The sequence below is a fragment of the Trichomycterus rosablanca genome, chromosome 20 (assembly GCF_030014385.1).
Source record: "Trichomycterus rosablanca isolate fTriRos1 chromosome 20, fTriRos1.hap1, whole genome shotgun sequence".
NCBI lineage: Eukaryota > Metazoa > Chordata > Actinopteri > Siluriformes > Trichomycteridae > Trichomycterus > Trichomycterus rosablanca.
Window position 1 is genome coordinate 16,917,335 of NC_086007.1, and position 25,536 is coordinate 16,942,870.

At 38.9% G+C, this 25,536-nt stretch overlaps 1 protein-coding gene across 1 annotated transcript in view; it reads left to right on the top strand.

Moving 5' to 3' along the window:
- Positions 1-25,536, top strand: part of col4a3 (collagen, type IV, alpha 3) — a 221,777-nt gene that overhangs the window by 28,838 nt on the left and 167,403 nt on the right. The window contains exons 14-19 of the mRNA XM_063016668.1: positions 378-467; positions 611-706; positions 5,610-5,680; positions 6,671-6,856; positions 7,107-7,275; positions 7,388-7,480. Of these exons, the coding sequence (XP_062872738.1) occupies positions 378-467; positions 611-706; positions 5,610-5,680; positions 6,671-6,856; positions 7,107-7,275; positions 7,388-7,480 (705 nt within the window). The remainder of the gene's footprint in view (positions 1-377; positions 468-610; positions 707-5,609; positions 5,681-6,670; positions 6,857-7,106; positions 7,276-7,387; positions 7,481-25,536) is intronic.

A 25,536-nucleotide genomic window follows, 5' to 3' on the forward strand; every position in this document is an offset into this window, starting at 1 on the left:
AGTGAGAGTTTTTCAGCTAAAAACAACAGCCACTCTTCTGTGAAGGCTGCTCACAAGGCTTAGTATGTCTGTGTATGGGAATTTGTACCTGCTCAGTGAAAGAGGATTTGTATGTCTGGGCAATCATGTTGGTCAAGAAAGCCTCAGTTAATGTACCAGTTAATTCCAAAGCTGTTAATTGGGACTCTATGCAGGCCACTGGAGTTTCTGTCAACCAAGCTTTTCTTTATGTGTTTATAGACGTTGCCATTTGCATTTTAGTAACTTTACAATATTACTTATGAATGTGCAATTTCCTGCATTCTCTGTACATTTGACTACACTTACCTGATTTATTTTGATCAGGTGTATAAATCAGTTTCTTATTTATTCTGCAGATGTACCTGGACACCGAGGACCTCAGGGATGCAAAGGAGAAAAAGGCATGAATGGGCCTCAGGGTCTATATGGACAGCCTGGGGTTCCAGGTAAAAAGCCTCAAATATATATCTATCTGTCCATCTCTCTGTCTGTCTATCTATCCATTCATCCATCCATCCATCCATATAAACCACAGATAAATTCACTTCACTATGTAAATTTTCACTAAATGATCACTTCACTTCCACAGGTGAAAAAGGAGACCTATGCAGACTGTGCTTTTTATTAGGTCCTGATAAAGGACCCCCAGGACCACCAGGTGATCCCGGCAAACCTGGACCTCCAGGTGAGTGAGTGAGAGTAAGTGTGAGTGAGTAAAAATAATGTTCACTCATGGAAAAATAATGGACCTCCAGGTAGAATGAGTGATGTTGAAGTGTGAGTGGATGTACAGTAAGTGGCAGGAGTGACTGACTGACTGAGTGAGAATCACTCTTCACTTTGTGTCATTTAACTATTTTTTTTCCCACTTTTTTTCCCCCAACTTTTATCCCCATTCTAATCGTGTCCAATTACCCTGATTGTGTCCTCTATACTGATTCAACCCTTTTGCCGCTGACTGAGGACGCCACTCAACTGACTTGCGCCCCCTCCGGCACGCAGTCAGTACAGCCTGCATTTTTCACCTGCACGAGCCGAGTTCATACACCGAGAGACACTGCGCACGGAGGGTCACACCCCCCTCAATGTTATTCCTCAGCCCTGTGCAGGCGCCGTCAGTCAACCAGCAGGGGCCGCAGTTGCACCAGTTATGAGGACCTATGCTCCGACTCTACCTCTAAGCCCCTGAACAACAGCCAAATGTTGTTCATACTGCCGCCCAACCCAGTCGGAAAGGTAGAGCTGAGTTTCGATATGATGCATCTAGAAACCCAACTCTGGTGCGCTAGCGTACTTTACCGCTGCGCCACCTGAGCGGCGTCCACTTTGTGTCATTTAAAATGAATTATAAAAGATGTTTTATATTTAAATATGTTAAAAAATAAATTATTTTCCCTGGTGCTGTAGATTTAAGCACATTTTGTGTCTCGTTTTCATAAAAAATTTGTGTTTTGCAGTCTATCAGTATGTGTTTGATTGTTAGTCTCTCTTTACATTGATGGCAGGTTGGAGCATCTTCCCTAGTGAGGAGATGCTTGTGCGTTAGCTTAGAGTGTCCGATTCGGCATCTTGTGAGGATGCTTTGGTTTAGTCAACTGTCCATTCTATTATAGGTTTGTCCTATTTTTGGCTCTATTTCGTACAGTTTGTTTTGTGGTTTACTGTCCCATTCATTCTGCCATTTGTTTTTAAAGAATGTAAAGATATTTGCAAAGGCGTCACTGGGGGGATTGGGTCGTGTATTGATCGTGTCTGCAGTGGATGTTCTGGCAATCAGATCTGCTTGTTTTTTTCCTGGGATTCCAATATGGCTTGGGATCCAGCAGTAGACTACATTATATTCCTGTTCTTGTAATTCTTTATCTTTTCTCGGAAATAATGAGGTGGTCTGCGTCAAGGTGTTCCAAGGCTTTTAGTCATGATTTTGAGTCTGTAAAAATAAGGAATTTTTTAAGGTTGCTTGTTTGGATATATTCTAGGGCTAATAATAGACCATAGCCTTCTGCGGAGAATATGGAACTGTAGCTTGGTAATTGTATGCTGTTTTGGTAGTTTGCGGATGTGATTGCTGCTGTGACTCTCGTTTCAGTTTTGGATCCGTCTGTGTAGATTGTCGTATGGTGTGGGAAACATTCTCTGGTTTCTAGGAATAAACGATGGTATTCATTTGGGTGGGTGTTTTGCTTTTGTTTTTCCGCCAGTTTCAGTATGATTTTTGGTGTTTTATAGTCCCAGGGGGGTATTAGCTGATGGGTCTGATTCAGTGAATCCATGTGAAGCTCTAGGGCTTCCAGGTCCGGTTTAATACGGACTCCTAGTGGTCGGATTTGTGTCGGTTTAGCCTCGTATTGATTTTCGAAGTGATTTCTAAATATGGCTTGGTGGACTGGATTCAGGCCCGGAGTGGCTAATCGGGAGATTCGGGAGGATTCCCGATGGGCCGGCTCATGTCAATCTCGAGTTTGGGCCGGTTGGTGGGAAAAATAATTTTGACACTTATCTGTCACTTATCTAATCTTCTTCTTGCATTCATTCATCTGACAGCGCAGCCCCTACATCGCAGTAGATTAGATGGGTTCTACCATCTGAGGGAATTCTCCCTTCCCAAATGTTTAAGTTGGTTGGGCCCACAAGGCGTCTTTTCTGGAGTAAAAGTAAATATAGCAACAGAATAGCGCAAACCATCAGTCGGTGGTGATGGAGGGCAGGAAGAGGCCAGGTGGAGCCCAAAAGGCCAGGTTAAAAAAAGAAAGGCATTGGGAGAAGATGCTGCCAAATGTGCCAAATTAACAGACCTGTTTTCCAGAGGACAGACCCCAGTTGCAGCCGGTAAAGAGAGATATGAAAACAATTTTGTATTGTCACTGCAAGGCTATTGCGCAACATTTGCAACGTCAACAACTTAGCGTAGTTTATTTTGTAGAACTTAATACACACCATTAATCACAAATATCCAGTTTCAAGCTGAAAATAATAAACATAATTTGAAGTGTAATATATTAAATAGCCTAACTCATTAATGGAATGTTTTTGTTTGGATGCTACTGTACTGATGATCCTGAGGAGGCCATGACTACTGAAGGGACAGTTAGAGGATAGTCTAACATAGTTGTTTAAACTAACATAGTTATCTGTAATGTAAAATATAACGTAGAGAATATACATGATATATGTTAAATTGTTCAGACATTCAGAAAGATGTCAGCACGATAGCCTAATTTATTTTAACAATTGGAGACAAATAGCCTAAATCACTATCAATTTCACACCATCATAATATAGGCTAAATTGTAAAAAAAAAAAAAAAAAAACAATAACATAAAAAAAACTTCACGCATGTTATGTTATTCAGCAAAATAGGCTAACCCTTAATGAAATGTTTATTTTAGCCTCAGAGCAGCAGATAAGCCAGTCTGGTCCTGCTGGTGAACCGAGTAGGCATGGAGAGGCCAGGACTACAGAGACAGGTAGAGAGGATAAAAATTAACTAAAAAAACTATTTTATGTAACAAGTTGCACACAGAACAGATGTAATGGATAGATTCTAAATGATACCTAGATATTCAGAATGCTGAAAATGCATTAAAATCAGCCCAAATGAAATAGGTAAACAGGAACTCTTGGAAGCCTTCATGTCATGTTTATAGACAATGACACCGTTATTAATAAAGTTGCAGAAACCAGTGCACTGCTTAGGAGGCTTTTGATGCTGTAAGTAGCCTACTAAATATGCGTGTAGTGAAGCTATATAAGAGTTTAGTGTAAACCTAACGATAGAGCACCTCTCTGTTGGGAAGACAAATGCAATTTTAATTTCAAATTGTTTTTATTTCAACTTATTGCTCCTGTACAAATGTAAATAAGTTTTCATCTTTATCACGTTTTTTTTTACCTTTTAAATCTTTAGCTGATTTAAATTTGAATTTACCAACATATACCTGAACGTATACCCAATAAAAAGGCATTGTAAGAGCTAGCTGCTGTTTGATTTATTTAAATTTTTCCTCCATGGAAAAAGTGGGTTGGGTTTGGGCATGAAACTCCCGGGCTGAAAAAGGGGCCCACTCCGGCCCTGACTGGATTTAATCTATTCCCATAGATTTTATAGTGTATTTCAGTGCCAGAGTTTGTCGTCATAAATGAAGTGGTGGCTCATTTGCTTCCACGTATAGGCTTTCTATGGGAGATGTTCTGTACGCACCTAGGGCCATTCTTAGTCCTTGATGGTGGATTGTGTTTATAGGTTGTAGGTATGTTGTTCTGGTTGCTCCGTATATGATACTGCCATAGTCCAGTCTGGGTTGCACAAGTGTTTTGTACAGGTGTTTGAGCAGGTGGAAATTTGCTCCCCATCTAGTATTGGCTAGTACTCTTATGATGTTTAGTGTTTTTTGGCATTTGTTTTTTCGTACTGGATGTGGTGTTTAAAGGAAAGTTTTTGATCTAGGAATATCCCTAGAAATTTGGCCTCTTTCTCTGTTTTGATGGCTTTATGTCCAGGTACAAGGTGAGTTCTGGATGAAGTGATTTTAGTTAACAGAAGTGGTTGCATGTTGTTTTGGATTGGAGATCTTAAATCCATTTTGGGTGGTCCACTGCAGGATGTTATTTATGGCAAGTTGAAGTTTCCTTTCGATAGCTGGCATGTATTTCCCTTTGTAGCATATACATAGATCACATCAATATAAAGTGAGCACATGATGTCAGGGTCTATTACTTCAGTTACTTGGTTGATTTTGATGTTGAACAAGGTTACAGATAGTATGCTACCTTGTGGTACACCCATTTCCTGTGTATGCGTTTCAGAGTAGGTGTTATTTATTTTAACTTTAAAATGTCTGTCTGTTAGGAATTTTGCAATAAATGTGGGGAGACGTCCTCAGAGGCCCATTTTCTCCATATCTTCCAGGATGCCTTGCTTCCACGTGGTGTCATATGCCTTCTCTAGATCAAAAAACACTGCTACGATGTGCTGTTTATTTATAAACCCATTTCTGATGAATGCTTCTATTCTTACTAAATGATCTGTAGTACTTCATCCTTTTTTGAAACCGTTTTGAAATTTGCGGAGTAATTCGTGTTGTTCCAAGACCCACACAAGTCGCCGATTTATCATCCTTTCCATGGTCTTACATAAGCAGCTTGTAAGAGCTATAGTTCGGTAGTTGTTTGGATCTGTGTGATCCTTTCCTGGCTTTGGAATAGGGATGATAGTAGATTCTTTCCAGGTTGTTGGGATATTGTTTGTTGTCCATATGTCATTGATTATATTTAGCAGTGTTTGGTAGGTGCTACTAGGGAGGTGTTTTAGGAACTGGTAGTGTACTTGGTCTGGGCCTGCGGCTGTATTGTTTGCTGCTCTAATGGCAATCTGTAGTTCTTCTAATGAGTAGAGTCTGTTGTAGGGTTTTGGTTGTCTGAGATAAATGAGAGTGGGTTTTTGAGGCGTTTTGAGAGGAGTTTTCAGAATTCTGGGAGACTGAGTGAGGAAAAAAACATGCAAATCTAATCTTAACTCTAATCTTGCTTTATAGCAAATATCTAAAGGTTTTTTTTTTTTTTAATTAGCATTAAACTTGTGTGTGCAGGTTATACTGGGGCACCTGGCCCTAAAGGATCAATGGGATTAAGAGGTCAAGCGGGGGCATCAGGATCTCCTGTAAGCATGAAGCTTATATCACCTTCCACTGGCTAGTGGCAGTTTATAGCTTAATTTGACACTTTTAATCATAAACTGAAGCCCAACAGAAGGCAAGAGCAAGAACAAAACCAATAAAGAATTCCCATGACCTTTGACATGCTCAAATGTTTCAATGATTCTCAAATGTTCTTAAAATTTTTTTTTTTTTATATTTATATATAAAAATTATTGAGAATAGCACAAAGAAATATTTCCTGGTATTGTCTTGCTGAAAAACCATCTAGCCACCATAATGGCAGCATCTGCCAGTTACCCGTGCCATGGGCACTTAAACACCTCCATACAATGACAGTTGTTGTCTTTTGCATAAAAGTTTAGCTTACATTTCTTGATGTATTGGCAGACTGCATTAAGTGTTTTTAAAGTACTTCTAAGCCCATGTGGCTATATTTATCACAGTAACATAATTGATTGTCAAGTAGTTTCTGGCCCTGCCCCACATAGACTAAAGTTTTTCTGAATTTATTAAATGTGTTCACACTATTATTCACATCATTTGGTGAAAGACCCTAATTATTTGTAATCTTGCATTTCATTGCAAATGATTAACACTGCTCCCACCAATTAATGAGTCACGACCCATCTTTGCTGAGCCTTTAGTAGAGCCATCTTTTTACCTTATAATAATACCTTTATCTGTTACCAATTTATTAATTGGGAAATATTAAAAAATGACATAATTTTCTAGAAACTTCTCACTTTTACTTTAAAATATGTTCTTTGAATTTTTGTTTGATTCTTGTTTCTTAATGCATTTTACAAAATGTCCCAGTTTTTAGTAACAATTTTTTGTTTTTCAACTAAATATGTATCCGTAATGATTATCAAATAAATGTTCTCTTTGTTTATGTACATATTTTTCTACTGTAAAAAAACCTTTTTTCTGTAAAAAAAAAAATTAACTGTAAATGATTAATTCAGTGGTGACTAAAATATTTTGATATACAGGGTTTGTTTGGTGACCCAGGGGTTCCAGGGGGACAGGGACCCAGAGGAGACTCTTCTTTTTCAGAACCTGGGCAGAAAGGTGACAAAGGTAACCCGGGATTACAAGGTCCCACAGGGAGCACTGGATTAGATGGTAGTCCAGGACAGCCTGGACCAAAAGGCCACAGGGGAGAAAAAGGCAGTCTGGTCAGTATGAAGGTGTTCTCAGCAGTTTTGTAATTATATTGGGTCTGATGGTGACATGAATTTAGACTTTGTATGGCTATTTGAAGGTACACTGGAAAGTGCCCTCAAGCTGAGATTCCAACTCAGGGAGTTCAGAATTCCAGTGCTGGTGTTCTAATGGAATATATAGCTGTGCCAATTGGGCACAAGGTTTGGATTATGTCTCAATTTCTTCTAATTATGTCTCTATTTCTTCTTTGGATATATAAAGGGTCCTGGAGGGGAGAAAGGTGACCGCGGTTACCCTGGAACAATGGGATTTCCTGGAAACCCTGGGCTAATAGGAGCTCAGGGCTTTCCTGGAATAGGAGCATCAGGAGCACCTGGTGAAAAAGGGAGCCCAGGTGTACAGGGCCTGCCAGGAATGTCTGGTAAACCAGGTATGATGGGACATTTAAAAACACATATAAAGTATTAGTATGCTGTAAGTTTTATGTAAGTTTATCTTGTGAGTATTTAAGTCTATGACTGTATGTTACATTTTTGTGCAAGGTAAAAAGGGTGAACCTGGAAATGTGTTACTTATGACTGGAGAAAGAGGGCGGCCTGGAGCAAAGGGTCAACAAGGCCCACCTGGGCTGCAAGGTTAGTTTTATTTTTATTGTTATTATTATTATTATTATTATTATTATTATCCGTTAGCCTTCATCATTATTAGTTTGATTGCAATAGGCAATCACACTATTGTTATCTGTTAGTCTTATAAGTGTAATCACAGAATCACACCACCACCAACTTCATGACCAAAAGTATTTGGCCGCCACCAACTGCATGACCAAAAGTATTTACACTCCCATCAACTGTGTGAGCAACTTATTTACAGCTTTTGAATTTGCCCAACCGTTCACCTGCCACATCTGTTTTTATCCCCCTTTTTTGCCCCATTCACTTCCATCCGTTTTTTTTAAAGCAGGTTGATCTACTGTATGTTTGCTCAGTCAACAATCTTGGACACACTCTAACAATAACGCACAACCAAAAGTATTCACACACCACCAACTTGTTGACCAAAAGTATTTGGATGCCACCAACTGCATGCTTGCACAGACACACACACTTACCTGTATAAGCAAAAGTTTTAAAACTCCTACCAACTGCATGCTTGCACACACACACAGTCACTTGTCAGAGCAAAAGTATTCAAACCCCAACAAATTACGTTCTTGCACATGCACAATCATATGTCTCACCAAAAGTATTTAACCCTACACATACTACCTTTGCGGAGCTGCAATTACACTTGCATTTTTTATTATTTCAGGAAATGCGCCTTTCTAGTTATTATTATTTTTTCTGGCTTCTTTCATCCACAATTTTTGAAATATCAATGCTTTACCAACTCTAAAACATTTGTCCCTTTGATGGCACCTTGACTACACTTTGATAAACACTTAGCAAAATATTAGCATTTGCCAAGCTTGGTTGTGTGCTTGCACACACACAATCACTTGTCTGAGCAAAAAAGTTTTCACACCCCCACTAATTATGTGCTTGCACATCCACAATCACATATGTCAGCACAAGTATTAAACCCCCCACATACTAGACCACAGCTGAGCTGCAATCACACTCACATTTTCTTTAGGAAATGCACATCTCTGCACGAGCTTTTTCTTGCCACTGTTTTACTTGCATTGCTCAACAGGGGTTTTTTGTTTTGACTTTAATAATAATAATAACAATCATAATTATAATACGAAGGGTCTTCAAAAAGGTTTTCGCACTTTTATATTTTCGTTGGAAATGATGACGGCAGGAGGAGTGTGATGATAATGTGAAAGAATTAAAGAAGAAAACAATAATAATTAAATTTGTAACAAATTAAAACATTAAGATTTTTTTTTATCTCATGACCATTCATGAGATAAAAATACAAATAAAATACATAAAGAAAAGTAATATTCCAATAAAACAACAAATTAAAAACAATAAAATTACTAGTTAAATGATAAATAAATATGTTTTCATGTATTCACAAAAAAACAGGCAGTCAGAAGTGTATGAACATGCTAACTCATTAGCAGCCCATGGTGTGACAAGGACACAGACAAAATCAAATCTGTGCTATATTGCTTAATTGCTTAAAAACAGTTTTGCTCATATTATTATTCTGTGGTTAAAAAGATTTGAGTCTAGACTACACCAAGATTTCTAACTTTTGTAAAGTTTATAGTTTGTACAGCCAAATTTTTCAGTCTATCATACAATGTTTTTTATTTGTCTTGTCTTCGTTAAGTTTTAGAAAATTGCTGTTTATCCAGCTAACAATGCTGGACAGACAAAGTGTGACCATGGATATGTTTTGGCCCAGCTATGTGCAGAGTGTGCAAAGTTTTTAGTCTGAGGTTTTATCAGTGTGAAAATGTACACAATCACCATTCATTAGAATATAATTATAATTAGTTACAGACCTGGTAATTAGTTTAGACAATTCTGGTAGGACTATAAATAACCACCAAGACAGGTCCCTGCCCTTTATGTACAATGGCAGGATATTTAAAAAAAACAAAGCTGTGTAACAGTGGCAATACTTCGCAACAAGTTTTATAAACGAACGGGTATTTGTACAGGAAGTACTCTTAGAACACAGGTGAATCTGATCTCGCAGTCAAGCTCGGATTGACTGGTGGAGTCACGGGACTGACTGTTGCATTCTGGGAGTTTGTTATGGTGGCTGAGTCTGTAAAGTGATCGGGAAGCGTGACAATGATAAACACATAGAGCCATGGTGTCTTAGGTGCAGTCTGTTTAATATGAAAACCTTTTTTGCTAAAACATATTCCAGTTGTCATATTCCAATTGTTAATCAAATCCTTTTACAAGCAGATGCTCTTATGCAGAGCGACTTGCTCTCTACGTGCTTCCACAGTAAACCTTTTCCTACTCTAGTTCATGTACAACAATCCAAGTCCTGAAATCCTGTTAGGGAAAGATGTTAGCAATTAATTAATTATATCATTAATAGCTAATAATCAATTATGGGGCACCAGTGGAATTTGTATGGGAAATTATCAGGAAAACCAAATTTATAACAGATCAGTCACTTTCTGTTGGAGTAAAGTTTGTTAGGTCGATTATTTTTCTCATCCAGGAAATCAAACTCGCAACACAAAATTCCGAATCGTTATAATGTTTATTGAACTATAAAAGATGGCACATACATAGACAATTAATAAGTAAATGGCATAACTAATGGGTAATGATAAAATTATAAATTTGTAGGTACAATTTATCACTGGGAAACTAATTATATATTGTAGATCAAATGGTGGATAGACCCAGGAAAGTTTAGAGCCTAATAAAAGAGATTAATAATGGAAGCGGATAATAAAGCATAGAAACCAAGCTCTTCACTCGTGAGCATATGAGGCGTGTACCTGTCGGCTGTTGACGAAAGACTTTGCTCTAGCTCTGTTCACTGGAGAAGTGGACTTTCCTTGCCTGCAGCCACTTAGGTTCATCTACCCAATGACTGCTGTCGATTCTGAGGTGTTTAAAATGGACTGAAGCACTCTCTGTTCTTAGTCTCCGATGATGTACAGATGCTGAGCACAAAGGTTAGCATGCACTATGCAATTCGGTGAAAAGGTTGGATTCTCTACACGCATCCAAATAGGAGGTTTACCTTGACCGATGGTAAAGTTCAGAAGCAAACAATGCAAGTCGAATCCAAACTTGCAAAAACATGAAAGGTAAACTGAACAACTGAGTCTACTTGTGGATTGACATCAGCTGTGCGAACTCTTCTGAGTGAACTGCATTCTACATTACCTACGAATTATGCAAACTCTGGAAAAACTCTAAAACTCTTCTTTGAAACTTTTTAAACTCTTCTTAAAAAAATAAAAGCTGACTAATTCCGAATGGCCATACTGCCTCTTTTCAACTCACTTAGAGAGGTGTGCAGTGGATGTAGCCAATAGGAGTTGAACTTTCCTTAAAATCACATGATGAAATTGGACCTGCCCACCATGTGAATTAACCAAGAGGACTGTGGTAGAACTTACATGATGCTTTGAGTGAAGAAGTTGAATTATTTGTGTACAACTGAATTAGGATCGTAGGTTCAAACTCTACCTTGGCCAGTGGAAGAGTTTTTTGATGCTGATGATTGTTTCCAGTAGAGGCGACCAGCATGCTACACTTGACCAATTTACTATAAATGTAAGATATACAGTGGGGCCAAAAAGTATTTAGTCAGCCAGTGATTGTGCAAGTTCTCCTACTTAGAAAGATGAGAGAGGTCTGTAATTTTCATCATAGGTACACTTCAACTATGAGAGACAAAATGAGAAAAAAAAATCCAGGAAATCACACTGTAGGATTTTTAAAGAATTTATTTGTAAATTATGGTGGAAAATAAGTATTTGGTCAATAACAAAAGTTCAACTCAATACTTTGTAACATAACCTTTGTTGGCAATGACAGAGGTCAAACGTTTCCTGTAAGTCTTCACCAGGTTTGCACACACTGTAGCTGGTATTTTGGCCCATTCCTCCATGCAGATCTCCTCTAGAGCAGTGATGTTTTGGGGCTGTCGCTGGGCAACACAGACTTTCAACTCCCTCCACAAATTTTCTATGGGGTTGAGGTCTGGAGACCACTCCAGGACCTTGAAATGCTTTTTATGGAGCCACTCCTTCGTTTCCCGAGCGGTGTGTTTGGGATCATTGTCATGCTGGAACACCCAGCCACGTTCCGTCTTCAATGCTCTCACTGATGGAAAGAGGTTTTGGCTTAAAATCTCACGATACATGGCCCCGTTCATTCTTCCCTTAACACGGATCAGTCGTCCTGTCCCCTTTGCAGAAAAACAGCCCCAAAGCATGATGTTTCCACCCCCATGCTTCACAGTAGGTATGGTGTTCTTGGGATGCAACTCAGCATTCTTCTTCCTCCAAACACGACAAGTTGAGTTTTTACCAAAAAGTTCCATTTTGGTTTCATCTGACCACATGATATTCTCCCAATCCTCTTCTGCATCATCCATATGCTCTCTGGCAAACTTCAGACGGGCCTGGACATGTACTGGCTTAAGCAGGGGGACACGCCTGGCACTGCAGGATTTGAGTCCCTCTCAGCGTAGTGTGTTACTGATGGTAGCCTTTGTTACTTTGGTCCCAGCTCTCTGCAGGTCATTCATCAGGTCCCTCCGTGTAGTTCTGGGATTTTTGCTCACCATTCTCATGATCATTTTGACCCCACGGGATGAGATCTTGCGTGGGGCCCCAGATCGAGGGAGATTATCAATGGTCTTGTATGTCTTCCATTTTCTTACAATTGCTCCCACAGTTGATTTATTCACACCAACCTGCTTGCCTATTGTAGATTCACTCTTCTCAGCCTGGTGCAGGTCTACAATTTTCTTCCTGGTGTCCTTCGACAGCTCTTTGGTCTTGGCCATGGTTGAGTTTGGAGTCTGACTGTTTGAGGCTGTGGACAGGTGTCTTTTATACAGATAACGATGTCAAACAGGTGCCATTAATACAGGTAACGAGTGGAGGACAGAAGAGCTTCTTAAAGAAGAAGTTACAGGTCTGTGAGAGCCAGAAATCTTGCTTGTTTGTGGGTGACCAAATACTTATTTTCCACCATAATTTACAAGTAAATTCTTTAAAAATCCCACAATGTGATTTCCTGGATTTTTTTTTCTCATTTTGTCTCTCATAGTTGAAGTGTACCTATGATGAAAATTACAGACCTCTCTCATCTTTCTAAGTAGGAGAACTTGCACAATCAGTGGCTGACTAAATACTTTTTGGCCCCACTGTAGCACACCTTGTATCCCTTAAGAACGAAAGCCTCCAAGTGATGTTTTAGAATTGCACTGAACCAATTAGTGAATCGAGACTGCAAACTCTGAGACCCCCCCCCCCCCCCCCCCCCCCCCCCCCCAAAAAAAAAGCCAAAAAACCTAAAAAAAACCTCTCGCTTAAGGTTAAAAAAAAAATGTAAAAAAAACTTGCCTGTGTGCCTACACACATTGAATGGCAAGTTATGCTCCACAATAAAAGATGTGAAATACACCACAGCTGTGGTAACCTTCTCCTTTAGACTTTGCTTTTCTGGGGAGAAGAACTGAGATATATTTGAGCAGCCTTCCCTGGGCTTTGCCTGTCTAACATGCTGTGGTCCCTAAAAGATATAAAAGCATAAGATATAATTTCCTTGCTTTGTCTGTTATTTATTAATTTATTTTCTCTATTCAGCAGGCTACACCAAGTGATTGTGACAAACAATAAAATTACTACATTTCAGTGGCTGCTCCTGCCAAATCTCTCAGGGGGGGCAATTGTTGCGATGATGGCCAAGGTGACCCGTAAAGCTTAAATAATTAACATCTTAAGTCACCTGTCAGTTTGCCCTCACAAATAACTTTGAACATGGAGAGAGACCAGCTTTACCATTAATCATAAAATTAAGTAAAGCTCTCACCCTAACAATTTAATTCATCATCAGCATTTTATTTTAGGTGCTAGCTGCTCCAATTAGGATTGTCAACTTTCAGAACTGGAAATAAGGAACACCCTGGGCTGACGGGCTGACGGAAGGCATAGGGTGGAGGGTGGGATGGCAGGTGTTTACCTGAGCGGGAGCGGGGGGTAGGCGTTAAGGGTTGCACCTATAAAAAATATAATGGGTCTTACACCATCATGGGAACATTATCAAAATGTTTTATTTAGGCTGTTTAACATTTATTATTTTCATTCTTTATAATAATAAATCAGAACCATATTTTAGACAAAACAACATAAAGAACATCATGTAAAAAATTTTCTCAATAGTGCAAACAACATTTGTACATAATCCATCTTCACACTAACATGCAGCCCCAGTTCTGGACTGCGTTGCTTTGAGAAAAGGGCAGTGAGAAAAGTGCCGGACCTGCTTGTGTTACTTTACTTTCGCCCTACACACAGCGTTACTAAGACTAAAAGTGAACACTACTTAAAATAATAACCAAACGCTTTCTAATTCCCACGGTAGCAGCAGTTTCCTTCTGTTTCATACATATCACCCTGTCTCAGTCTACTCTGCAGCATTTCTCTCCCATTGATAAAAATACGGAACATCACCTTTAGTTTCCAAATAAGGAACGATTACGTGTGACAGGCACGTAAGTGCGTGCCCCTCCGGAAGTCATTAAAAATGCATTACAGTGCCTGCAGTATGAAAAAAAGAGCTTTAACATGAGAGTCTATGAGACCAATCTGGGTAGATTTTCAGTTAGACTGCAGTTGCCCCAAAAGGGGCGGCACTGTACGGAACACAGCTCGACGCTGATTGGACTACGATATTCCGAGGCAAGACAGACTGTCCAGAACAGTCACAGCTAGTTTAACACTGGTTGAATGTGATAAAAAAATGCACTGTAAAAACTAATCTGTTAAATTAACGGTAAAAAACTGGCAGCTGTGGTTGCCAGAACTTTACCATAAAAATTATCGTGAAAATGTATACAACATTACGGTATGCTTTTTGGCAACCGTAAGTCTTACAGTTGCAAACTGTTGTTTGTTTATGGAAAAATACTATGTAAAATACAGAATTACTGCTAACCTGTTTATGGCGATTTGCTTTAAAATTAAAGCCATTTTGTAAAACTATTAATGGTAAATCTCTTTAAAATATACCAGCTACAAATAAACCTGTTTACAGTAATATACTCTAAAAACAACAGACACATAAGTCCAATTACAGACTATCTCCGTGATAAACACAGTATAACTGTATTATGTGTTATGGTATATTACTGCAAAAGTCAACTTTACAGTAATTTACTGGCAGCTGTGGTTGCCAGAAATTCCATGTAAATATTACGGTATAATAACATATGACATTACGGTTAATTGGATTAAATTTTACATTGAACAGTTTTGTATGGTAAATCAAAAATTAAATACCAAAAAAGGCACACTGGAAATCAAGGCACAGATTAACACCAAACATTTATTAATCCGTAAATTGTTCATGCAGTACTCACAAAGCATTGTTGAAAAAAAACAGGATGTATCCATTGGATGAACGGTAAAATGCATGAAAGAATTATCCACTTGCCGCTTCATCAAGAGCAACAGTCATTTAGTCCAGAATTAACAGAAGAGGATGCTCATCTTGGGATCTCTGACACAGATGAGATGTTTGAAAAACTGGAACTATTTATAGTCAGCTCTGAATGAGAACTAAAGAAACAAATGCCTTAACATAAAAACACTGTTCAGAATGCCAGTGGTTAACAGTTACAGCAAAGGCCATTGCTGCTTACAGCTAGTACTGTAACAATTCAGTCTTAACAGTCCAGCTAGATAAGTCCATTTTCAATATGTCTCTCTCCACTCATAATCAGAGAGATCTGCAATGAGAGTGAGGACTCTTGGGTTAACGGACAGCTGCTTCTTGTTTGTCTTTGTTTCTACTTTTGTTCCCTTCTCTGGATTGATGATGAAGAAACACCTTTGGAAACACAAGAATTCATAATCAACCATTGTGTTTACTCTAACAAAAAGGGGTGCAATATGGCAAAAGTCCCAAATAACATCACAGTCAATTCACATTTTTATCACAGGGCAACCTCTCTCTGAAGTAGTGGGACAAAAATGTGCAGGCTTAGCAAAAACAAGTAAACGTCATACACAAAAAGAACCCAGAACCATTTAGCTGTGAGGCGGTTGCACAATCAAACTAAACTCCCCATAATACAACACTACAAGAAAAAAGGGTAATATACTTTTGCCCAAAGTAGCCTTTTAAAAAGATGCTAATCTATGTGTGCAAAGTTATATATATTAGTTATATATATATATATATATATAATGCTACTCATTGCTCATCTGCTATACATTAACATTTTATTCTGGACTAGTTTAAGTAAAACAAACAATACATATTACCATAATGTTTTAATACTCAAGTTTTCATATTTTTTTACAATCTGGAACCTTTTTATTTCCACTGTTCTTGGTCATTGAAACTTGGTTAAACCAGCAATTGTAGCTATAAGACGGATTTATGTAGAATGAATAAATATGTAGAGTGAATTTGCACACCCTACTCTAACAGATCAATATATATATATACTGTATATATGATTGTGTGTGTGTGTGTGTATGTATATATACCTTACCCTTACCTCTGAAGAAATTCAAGAGTGGATCCCAATTCCACAGGGTAGTGGATGTTTAGACAATAATAGCATCCAAACATTAAACAGATGGCAGAGACGAAGGTGGGGATTTGGTCATGCACAACCTTGCGGTCTACACTCAACATGAACTGCCTTGCAGCATAGCAGGAGGTGCCTGCAAAGCTACAGGTTGAAAATCATTAACAACTCCCAATTACCATCCAAACGTCATATGATAAATTATAAGAACAAAGTTCTTTTTCATTTAGTGATATTTACGAGTGTTATATACTGTTCACAAAATATAGGGGATACTTAAAATCTCCCCTAATATTTGTGAGCAGATCCTCCAAATATAAACTTTCATATAGTGAAAACAAGTGCTTCATATGAACCATCTTTCTTCAGAAGTGGATTAACACCAGAAAACTTATAATATTAGCTCGAACACACTCAAACCTGCACAATATTAGTGTAATCAATTAGTCTAACGCATGTCTTTGGAATGTGGGAGTAAACTACAGCACCCAAAGTAAGCCTACACAAAGTCAGGGAAGACATGCAGACTCCACACAGAAAGGACCCAGGACACTCCTCCTTCTTGTTGTAAGCTGGTCATGCTGACCACTATCAAGCTGCCCTGATAAATTAAGATGCACAATAAGAAGAGCAATTGTGCATTCTTCAATGTGTTTTTCCGCTTAAAATAGTGGCTTGCTGGTCCACATACACTTTATTGATTTTGAAAAAGAACGATTCAAACTTGTTAAGTGCATGATAGTGCACTTCATGCAGTCACATTACATTAGCTTAGGACCCTTCAGTAAAAATGAGTATCAACTTACCGCATACAATAATGCAAGGTGTCACTGGCAAAATGTCCATGTTTACTTCGCTTGCCAGACATGTTTCATCTACATAGTGAAAGAGGCTCTCTTCTTTTTCATCAAAATAGGAGAGAAGCAATAGCACCATATCTTTGACATCTTCTGAGCAGCCCTCCAACTGTCCTCTCAGAATCTTTAGCTTTGTGACAGCCTGCAAAACTCGTTTGTTCTTGTCTGCACAAATGGTTCTCATGAAGTCCAGAAGCCGTTTCCCCTTTTTTTCCACACTAGTGAGGAAGGTGTCCTTTAATGGTATCCCAGTGAGCTCTTGGTAGTGAACTGTCATGCCAATCTCCTTAAACAAAAAAGGCCACTCCTCCATGAGAGACTGCAGGTCTGTTCCCTTGTTTACCTCTTTACGTTGGGAGTAGTAGGTGCACATCATCAGAGTTTGTACCTCGTCTGGGTTGAAGTTAGTCTGTTCACTAAGCACTTTCATTCTGTCTTTTTTCTCCTGTTGGCTTTTTGGTGTCTCACTCACTGGCATGAATTTCATGTCCCACTTTATGCAGCCATATGTGTCTTGAACAGGAGCCCTTCGTTTAGTTGGGATTTCATCTGTGTCACAGTCATCTGCCTCCTGTTTGCGCTTAATCATCTTCGGTATTGAAAACCGTCTCACATTATCAATTCGGGCTTGTAACTGTTTGACCAGTGAGTGATAACCTGGACCCACAATGTCGCCTTCTATGACGTCTTGCAGTGATTGTGGATACTTGGCAACCATTTTTTTGGCAACTTCCGTCGAGGCTTGTTTAGTCGGAGAAGCACAGACTTTCATCATCTCGGACACAACAATCCGAATCATTTCTCTCCGTAACTTTGGGCTTGGTCGTTTTCCCCTTTCCAAACACTGAATCAGTGCTTCAGGACACCTCTCCCATGGAATATGGAAGGTGTCAACCCAATCTGCAGCAGCACATGGGTGTCTAGGCGAGGGAGAGGAAGAGAGTGAGGACTGGGTCGAGGAACCTGGAGAGCTTAATGCTGCCTGGCTGTGAACTTCAATGTCCTGTGCTGTACAAAATAATGAAATTAACAAAATGCATTTATTGATGTTTAAACTGTGGTTATAATTCAAAATAAATTCTAACATAAATTCTGTCAGAATGCACTTACTGGTTTGTTGCCAGGCAGCTACCAATTTCCTTGCTTGAATTGGTCTGAGAACTGAAAGCAGATCAGCTTCCTGAATGAAGTGAAAATCCTCAGTGATCTCCACCCCCAATGACTGTAGTGTCTCCTCTAAAATACTTAGAATTGAGGCTGGGAGATCTGGCAACACTTTGGTAATGGCACTGCCTATGTTGCTTTGTTCTGAAGCCATTTCTGAATTTTCTGAAAGTGTAAACAAAGCTCAATTAATTTCAAAATAACAGGCCAGGATATTCATTACTGTGACAACACACTGTGTTTTAGTGGAACTATTTGGTACCCATCCTTGATGTAAGATGACAATGGATAGAAATCAATCAAGTCACTGATGTTCAGACACAACATTTTTCCATTGTCGTTCTTAACTGAGTACATATGGTACTGAGGAATGAATTCTGCTCTACATAGTAACACCAGAAAATGAACACCGTCATTTTTGATCAGAATAAGCAGTAGCTCACCAAACTCCACAGAATCAGGGTTCCCTGTGACAAGAAATTGTCCTTTCTTGTATAATGTTCCCTTATAGAGCATTTCAGTCACGACCTTTGTGTTGGTCTCAGTGAAGCCAAAGTGGCTCACTGCATCTTGAATGGCTTTACTGTGTAGTACTGAGTAAAATGCAGAAGCACCTTTAGCTTGCATGACATCTTGACCTATTGATCCTGCTGAAAGATAAGCATGCAACATCTGATGTCTTTCAGACAGAGTAAGGCAGAGGTTTTTAAAATTCTTTAAAGTCCTTGCACATCTCTTGAAATAACTGTGCTTACCCTCAAAGCGCATTGTCCACACTCTGATCAAGGGGCCAAATTTCAAAATCAGTGCTGGATAATGGCGTAAATAGTGATGTTTTGGCTTCAGGTTACTAGTAGGGAATAGACATTTTCTTGAATCTAAATATTCTTGAATAAGAATATCAAGATATGCAACCTGAGGCACAGAGATTTTCTGAGCACAGATCATGTCCACAATGTCTTTCAACTGCAGAGTCAACTGCCATACATTATCTGTTGTATCTTCTATTCTGTCACCAATTATGAGAGGCAGCAACCTAAGAAAATTCCAATTCTGGATGGCATGTCCTGAGAGTTTAACAGCTTGAGAACTGACTTCACATGGCTTTGTAGAAGAATCAGAGCCACAGTATTTGAACTGCTTAATGCGACGATTTAAAGTGGAGTAAGTGAACCATCCCTTATTTTTTATAAAATATTTAAGATAGAGCGCAACATCATAAGCCAGAACACCCTCAAAAATGTCATGTCCTAGACAAGGTGGCAAACCTGGCTGACAGACATTGAAGTATTTTAAAGAATTGAATACTGACTTAAACTTTACTCCTTCAATATTTGGTGTACCTTCAGTTTGGAGGCGATCAACAGCAGAACTGTAGCTCTCAATGGTGCGTGCTGGTCCACACAGATTTGGATCGTGACCCTGAAAATCAGATCGGGTTATTAGGCAATACCTACAAAAATGTTCTGATCGACTGAAATTTTCAGTGAAGCCACCAATGCAATGTGAGCCCAAATTATCTCCAGCAATGCAATACAGGGTTCCTTTGACTACTGTTTCATCTGATACTACAATCCCATTCTCCTCCAATTCCTTTAAGTCTGATAGTAATTCAGAAAAGACCTTAGCATGGCCAAACTCTTTGAAGTCTTTCTCCCTACACAGTAAAACAAGTGACATGTGGTTTGTGTCTGACCGTACATGAGGGGGCAAATTAGCAACAGATACATAAACAGCTAATATTTTATGTTTTGTCTTTGCAGAGCCTAAAGGATTAACAACTTCAAATGCATCCTGTTATAATACTAACTTAAGACATGATGCATTTTGACTAAAAAACTCACTGGATTTGAATATTTGACCATCGATAATGTCGCTTAGAACATCTGAGGGAGACTCTGTCATGTGTTCACCTGGCACACAATTCTGCCACAGATCAGATTTTAACACTTTAACACTTTAAAGTCTCTCTCACAGGCACATAATATGCAAACCTATCTCTCCTGTTCTCATCTCTTCCCAGAAAAATTTTTTTAAAAGATTGTGTTCTTGAGAATGCTGTTCTCATTGCCCCTGTATGACATTCAGAGAACAAGTCAAATCCCCTGACAGAATCACAAACTTTGGTGATGTCACTATCTGATAATGATGTGTCATTTTTTAGCAACGAAGCAAGTTTACCCAAAGTGTATGTCTGACCCAACTCATGTATGTTTTGCATTTCCTCAACTATGTTCTGTATGGTTGAAGCAGGTAATAGAAACTGCCCCTGTAATTTCAAGTAAAATAAACAGACATTTCTGAAAAAAAGATCAGTAAAATTTTCTGACATATCTAGATCACCTTCACACACTTGAGTGACAATGTCATCTGATTCAGTTAGAACCGATGATGACTGAGATACAGGTTCTCTGTATATGTCACTGACACTGCTGTCTGCAAAATCTCTGTGGTTTCGTGACATATGGGCAGTAAACGAAGATCTGACCTTGAAGACTTTTGTGCATCCTTTCACTGGACAAGTCACCACACGTCCTTCCACAATATGCTCCTTCAAGTGAGCTATTAAATCTTTAGTATCTAGACACTGACGTTCACACAACGACACTGCACATTTAAACGAGGTGGCTGGCATTCCATCAGTAACGGCAACAGGAACGCCTGCATTGTGCCTCCGGTAAAAATGAGCCTTAAAAGCTCCATATCTACAAAATGTCTGCTTGCAACCGGCCCCGAAACACTTAAACAAACAACGTGGCTCATTTCTATGAAGTTTACAATGAAGCACATAACCCCTCAACGTCTTAACCGACTTACCACAGAAATCACAACTGAACATTTTCCTATAAATTTAACTGATCTGAACTCATACAATAACTCATAAGGGTACGACTGCAGGGAATAAAGTGTTAAATTAAGCGTTAGCTAGTTATAGCTAAGACAACTGTAAACCAGGCTACAGAATTAGCGTTAGCAAACTCGAGGTACAGTTAACGTTTAAGTAACGTTATCACCAGCTTAATTTAACCATACGCCAGCGAAACAAACGAAGAAAGTTTTATGTATTTACCAACAGGTACAATTTTGAGAAAAAGGTAGTTTGTACGCGAATAAGTGAAGTCTTCAGTTGTCGGGACAACGTGCCATCAATGTAGATTTCCACACAAGTGAAACACTCCGCGGTAAAGTGGCGCCAACCGCTAGACAAAATTAGGTCACAACGGTCGGCGTGTTTAAACGATAGATGCTCGTTTTAAATTAGCAAGTTACTCTGCACTATGAAGTACTTAAAAAACTTAATAATTATTCGTATGGCTTATAGCAGTGATTCAAAGCTAGAAAAATAGACCCAGTTATCTTTTAATAACGTCTTTATTTATGATACACACAAAGAAGTATATGTTTCTTTTAAACTGTATATATTTCAGTCACATTATAAGCCAATTGTGTATTTATTTTTAAGGTTAATTGTTCTCTCAAATTGTAACTTTGATCATGTAAAAAAAGAAAGTTGAATGAATATAAAATCCGAGTGTCTTTAGAATATGACAATACAAACCATTATTATACCATTTTAAATAGGTTAACTCCTGTCAGCAATCTTCCAAATGGTCTGTGTATTCTTACACTATAGGCCTAATACTGAGTGTATATAATAATGGTTTGTATTGTCATTTAGCTCATCTTAGCAAACACAACACCCCAACAACCATTACACCCTTAGCAACACCTGGGCAACCATATAAATTGACAACATTGTTCCACAGCAATCATTTCCTTTAAGAAATGCATCTTTGTAGTTCTATTTCAGTTTTTCATTGATTGCACTGATTATAAAGGTGTTCTGTGGTATTTGGCACCAGATATTAGCAACAAATCCTTATGTGGGTAATCTGTTGGAATAGACTGAACAAAATAGCCTTGGCCCCACAAGAACATGAGTGAGTTTCGAGTGCCCATGATCCTGTCTGGGTCACTGGTTGACTGGACCACTTTTAGGAGGTACTGACCACTATATATATATATGTATATACAGTATATATATATACAGTATATACAGGGGTTGGACAAAATAACTGAAACACCTGGTTTTAGACCACAATAATTTATTAGTATGGTGTAGGGCCTCCTTTTGCGGCCAATACAGCGTCAATTCGTCTTGGAAATGACATATACAAGTCCTGCACGGTGGTCAGAGGGATTTTAAGCCATTCTTCTTGCAGGATAGTGGCCAGGTCACTACGTGATGCTGGTGGAGGAAAACGTTTCCTGACTCGCTTCTCCAAAACACCCCAAAGTGGCTCAATAATATTTAGATCTGGTGACTGTGCAGGCCATGGGAGATGTTCAACTTCACTTTCATGTTCATCAAACCAATCTTTCACCAGTCTTGCTGTGTGTATTGGTGCATTGTCATCCTGATACACGGCACCGCCATTGGATGCACATGGTCCTCCAGAATGGTTCGGTAGTCCTTGGCAGTGACGCGCCCATCTAGCACAAGTATTGGGCCAAGGGAATGCCATGATATGGCAGCCCAAACCATCACTGATCCACCCCCATGCTTCACTCTGGGCATGCAACAGTCTGGGTGGTACGCTTCTTTGGGGCTTCTCCACACCGTAACTCTCCCGGATGTGGGGAAAACAGTAAAGGTGGACTCATCAGAGAACAATACATGTTTCACATTGTCCACAGCCCAAGATTTGCGCTCCTTGCACCATTGAAACCGACGTTTGGCATTGGCACGAGTGACCAAAGGTTTGGCTATAGCAGCCCGGCCGTGTATATCGACCCTGTGGAGCTCCCGACGGACAGTTCTGGTGGAAACAGGAGAGTCGAGGTGCACATTTAATTCTGCCATGATTTGGGCAGCCGTGGTTTTATGTTTTTTGGATACAATCCGGGTTAGCACCCGAACATCCCTTTCAGACAGCTTCCTCTTGCGTCCACAGTTAATCCTGTTGGTTGTGGTTTGTCCTTCTTGGTGGTATGCTGACATTACCCTGGATACCGTGGCTCTTGATACATCACAAAGACTTGCTGTCTTGGTCACAGATGCGCCAGCAAGACGTGCACCAACAATTTGTCCTCTTTTGAACTCTGGTATGTCACCCATAATGTTGTGTGCATTGCAATATTTTGAGCAAAACTGTGCTCTTACCCTGCTAATTGAACCTTCACACTCTGCTCTTGCTGGTGCAATGTGCAATTAATGAAGATTGGCCACCAGACTGGTCCAATTTAGCCATGAAACCTCCCACACTAAAATGACAGGTGTTTCAGTTATTTTGTCCAACCCCTGTATATATATATATATATATATATATATATATTATTATTATTATTTTTTTTTTTTCTGCTTCCATCACATCAACATTGAGAAGTGACTATTCACTAGCTGCCTAACATATTGCACCAATTGATGGTGTAATTGTAACAAGATATATATTACATTTTCCCTGAAATTAACATCATTTAAGAAAAATACTATATTTTCAACATCTCGTTTCTGGAAAAATTAAGGTATGTATTTGCTAAAAGGTTAAAGGTTTTACACTGTAAAAGTTTATGTACAAAATAGAAAATGATGTAGTTTAGACAGAATAATAGCATTAATTTGAAGGTATTTACTTGCTGTTGATATTACAGTATTTTCCATTAACTTTTAAAAATATTTGATATTTACACAGTTATTTTCTGTGTTTTCTACATAATATGAAAGTACAATTTAAAGTTTTGCACGATTTTGTATTTTACAGTAATTACATTTATTTCTTATGGTGATATACTATATTAGAATTTATGGTATTTTACTGCTACCGTTTTACAGTTTATTACTGTAAATTCTACTAAGATTTTTTACAGTGTGGGTACACTTTCGAGTAGTCAGAGGTGAAATGAGTTTTGTATTTTCTCTTTTTGGAAGGCCTTGCCTCCGCTTTCCCTGCCTCTGCCATGGTTCCTTCTCTCACTCACTGAACGCATGCCTACCAGGGGAAAAAAAAACCACTGCCCGTCCACACAAAAAACTGATTGGCTGACTGACAGACTTTTTGCAGAGAACAGGCCAACCAGAACCCTCCCTGTTTTGCATGCGCTTCATTAATATGCACACGAAGGGAGCGCGTTACCACAAGGTAGGCTACCACAGCAAGTACGTATATAGTATACGCCTGCGTGCGTGTTTGTGTGCGCTCTTGGCCGCTCATTCTAGATTCCGGGAGATTTTATCTGACTTGCGGGCATCAGGGAGCTGCTATGTATATGCGGGAGACTCCCAGAACTTCCGGGAGACTTGGGATGTCTGGCATTTGACAAAATTAGACGAAACTGTTGCTCATGGTCAATAGGCGGCACCACAAGCTCAGCCTCAACATTTAAGTTGGCTCACAAAAGAAACCATCCAATTATAAAAGTTAATTGTTATACAAACTGCTACAAGCTTACTCTTAATAACAAGACAGATCTACACACCAGATAGGTTTAACAGCTTAGCATATAAAGTCCATTACTACAAACACACTGTCCACTATATGAATAATAAAAACTGAATAATTATGTTTATTAAATATGTGTGTTTGCCTCTATTACTGCTTGCGTCAAAATCAAAGGTCTTAAGTGAAATGAAGCATTTATCTAAATGCTGCTGTGTTTCATTGAGTTTCATTTTCTGAACTAGCACAGATCTACAACCCCAAATCAGAAAAAGTTGAGACGGCATGGAAAAAGCAAATAATAAAAAAACACATAATTTCTTACATTTACATTGACTTATATTTGATTACAGAAAGGATGAACCTGAGATTTTTCATGTTTTGTCTGCTCAACTTCATTTCATTTATTAATAAACATCCATTCCTGTATTTCAGGTCTGCAACACATTCCAAAAAAAGTTGGGATGGTAAAGCATTTACCACTTTGTAATGTTGCTATTCATTTTCACCACACTTAAAAGACGATTTGGCACCAAGGAGACCAAGTGATTTAGTATTTCAGGTTTTATTTTGTCCCATCCTGCAAACACGTCTTAAGATATGCAACAGTATGGGGTCATCGTTGTCTCATTTTTCCTTTTAAAATTCTCTATTGGGGACAGGTCAGGACTGCAGGCAGGCCTGTCCAGTACCCATACCCTTTTCTTCTGCAGTCATGCCTTTGTAGAGTGTGCAGCATGTGGTTTTGCATTGTCTTGTTGAAATATGCATTGACGTCCCTTGAAAAGGTGATGTCTTGAAGGCAGCATATGTTGGTCTAATGTACTTTTCTGCATTAATGCTGCATCACAGAAGTGTAAATTACCTTTGCCAAGGGCATTGACACCACCCCATACCATGACAGACCCTGGTTTTTGGACTTGTTGCTGATAACAGTCTGGATGGTACTTTTCATCTTTGGTCCGGAGCACACAGTGTCCATTTTTTTCCAAAAAAGACCTGGAATGCTGATTCATCTGA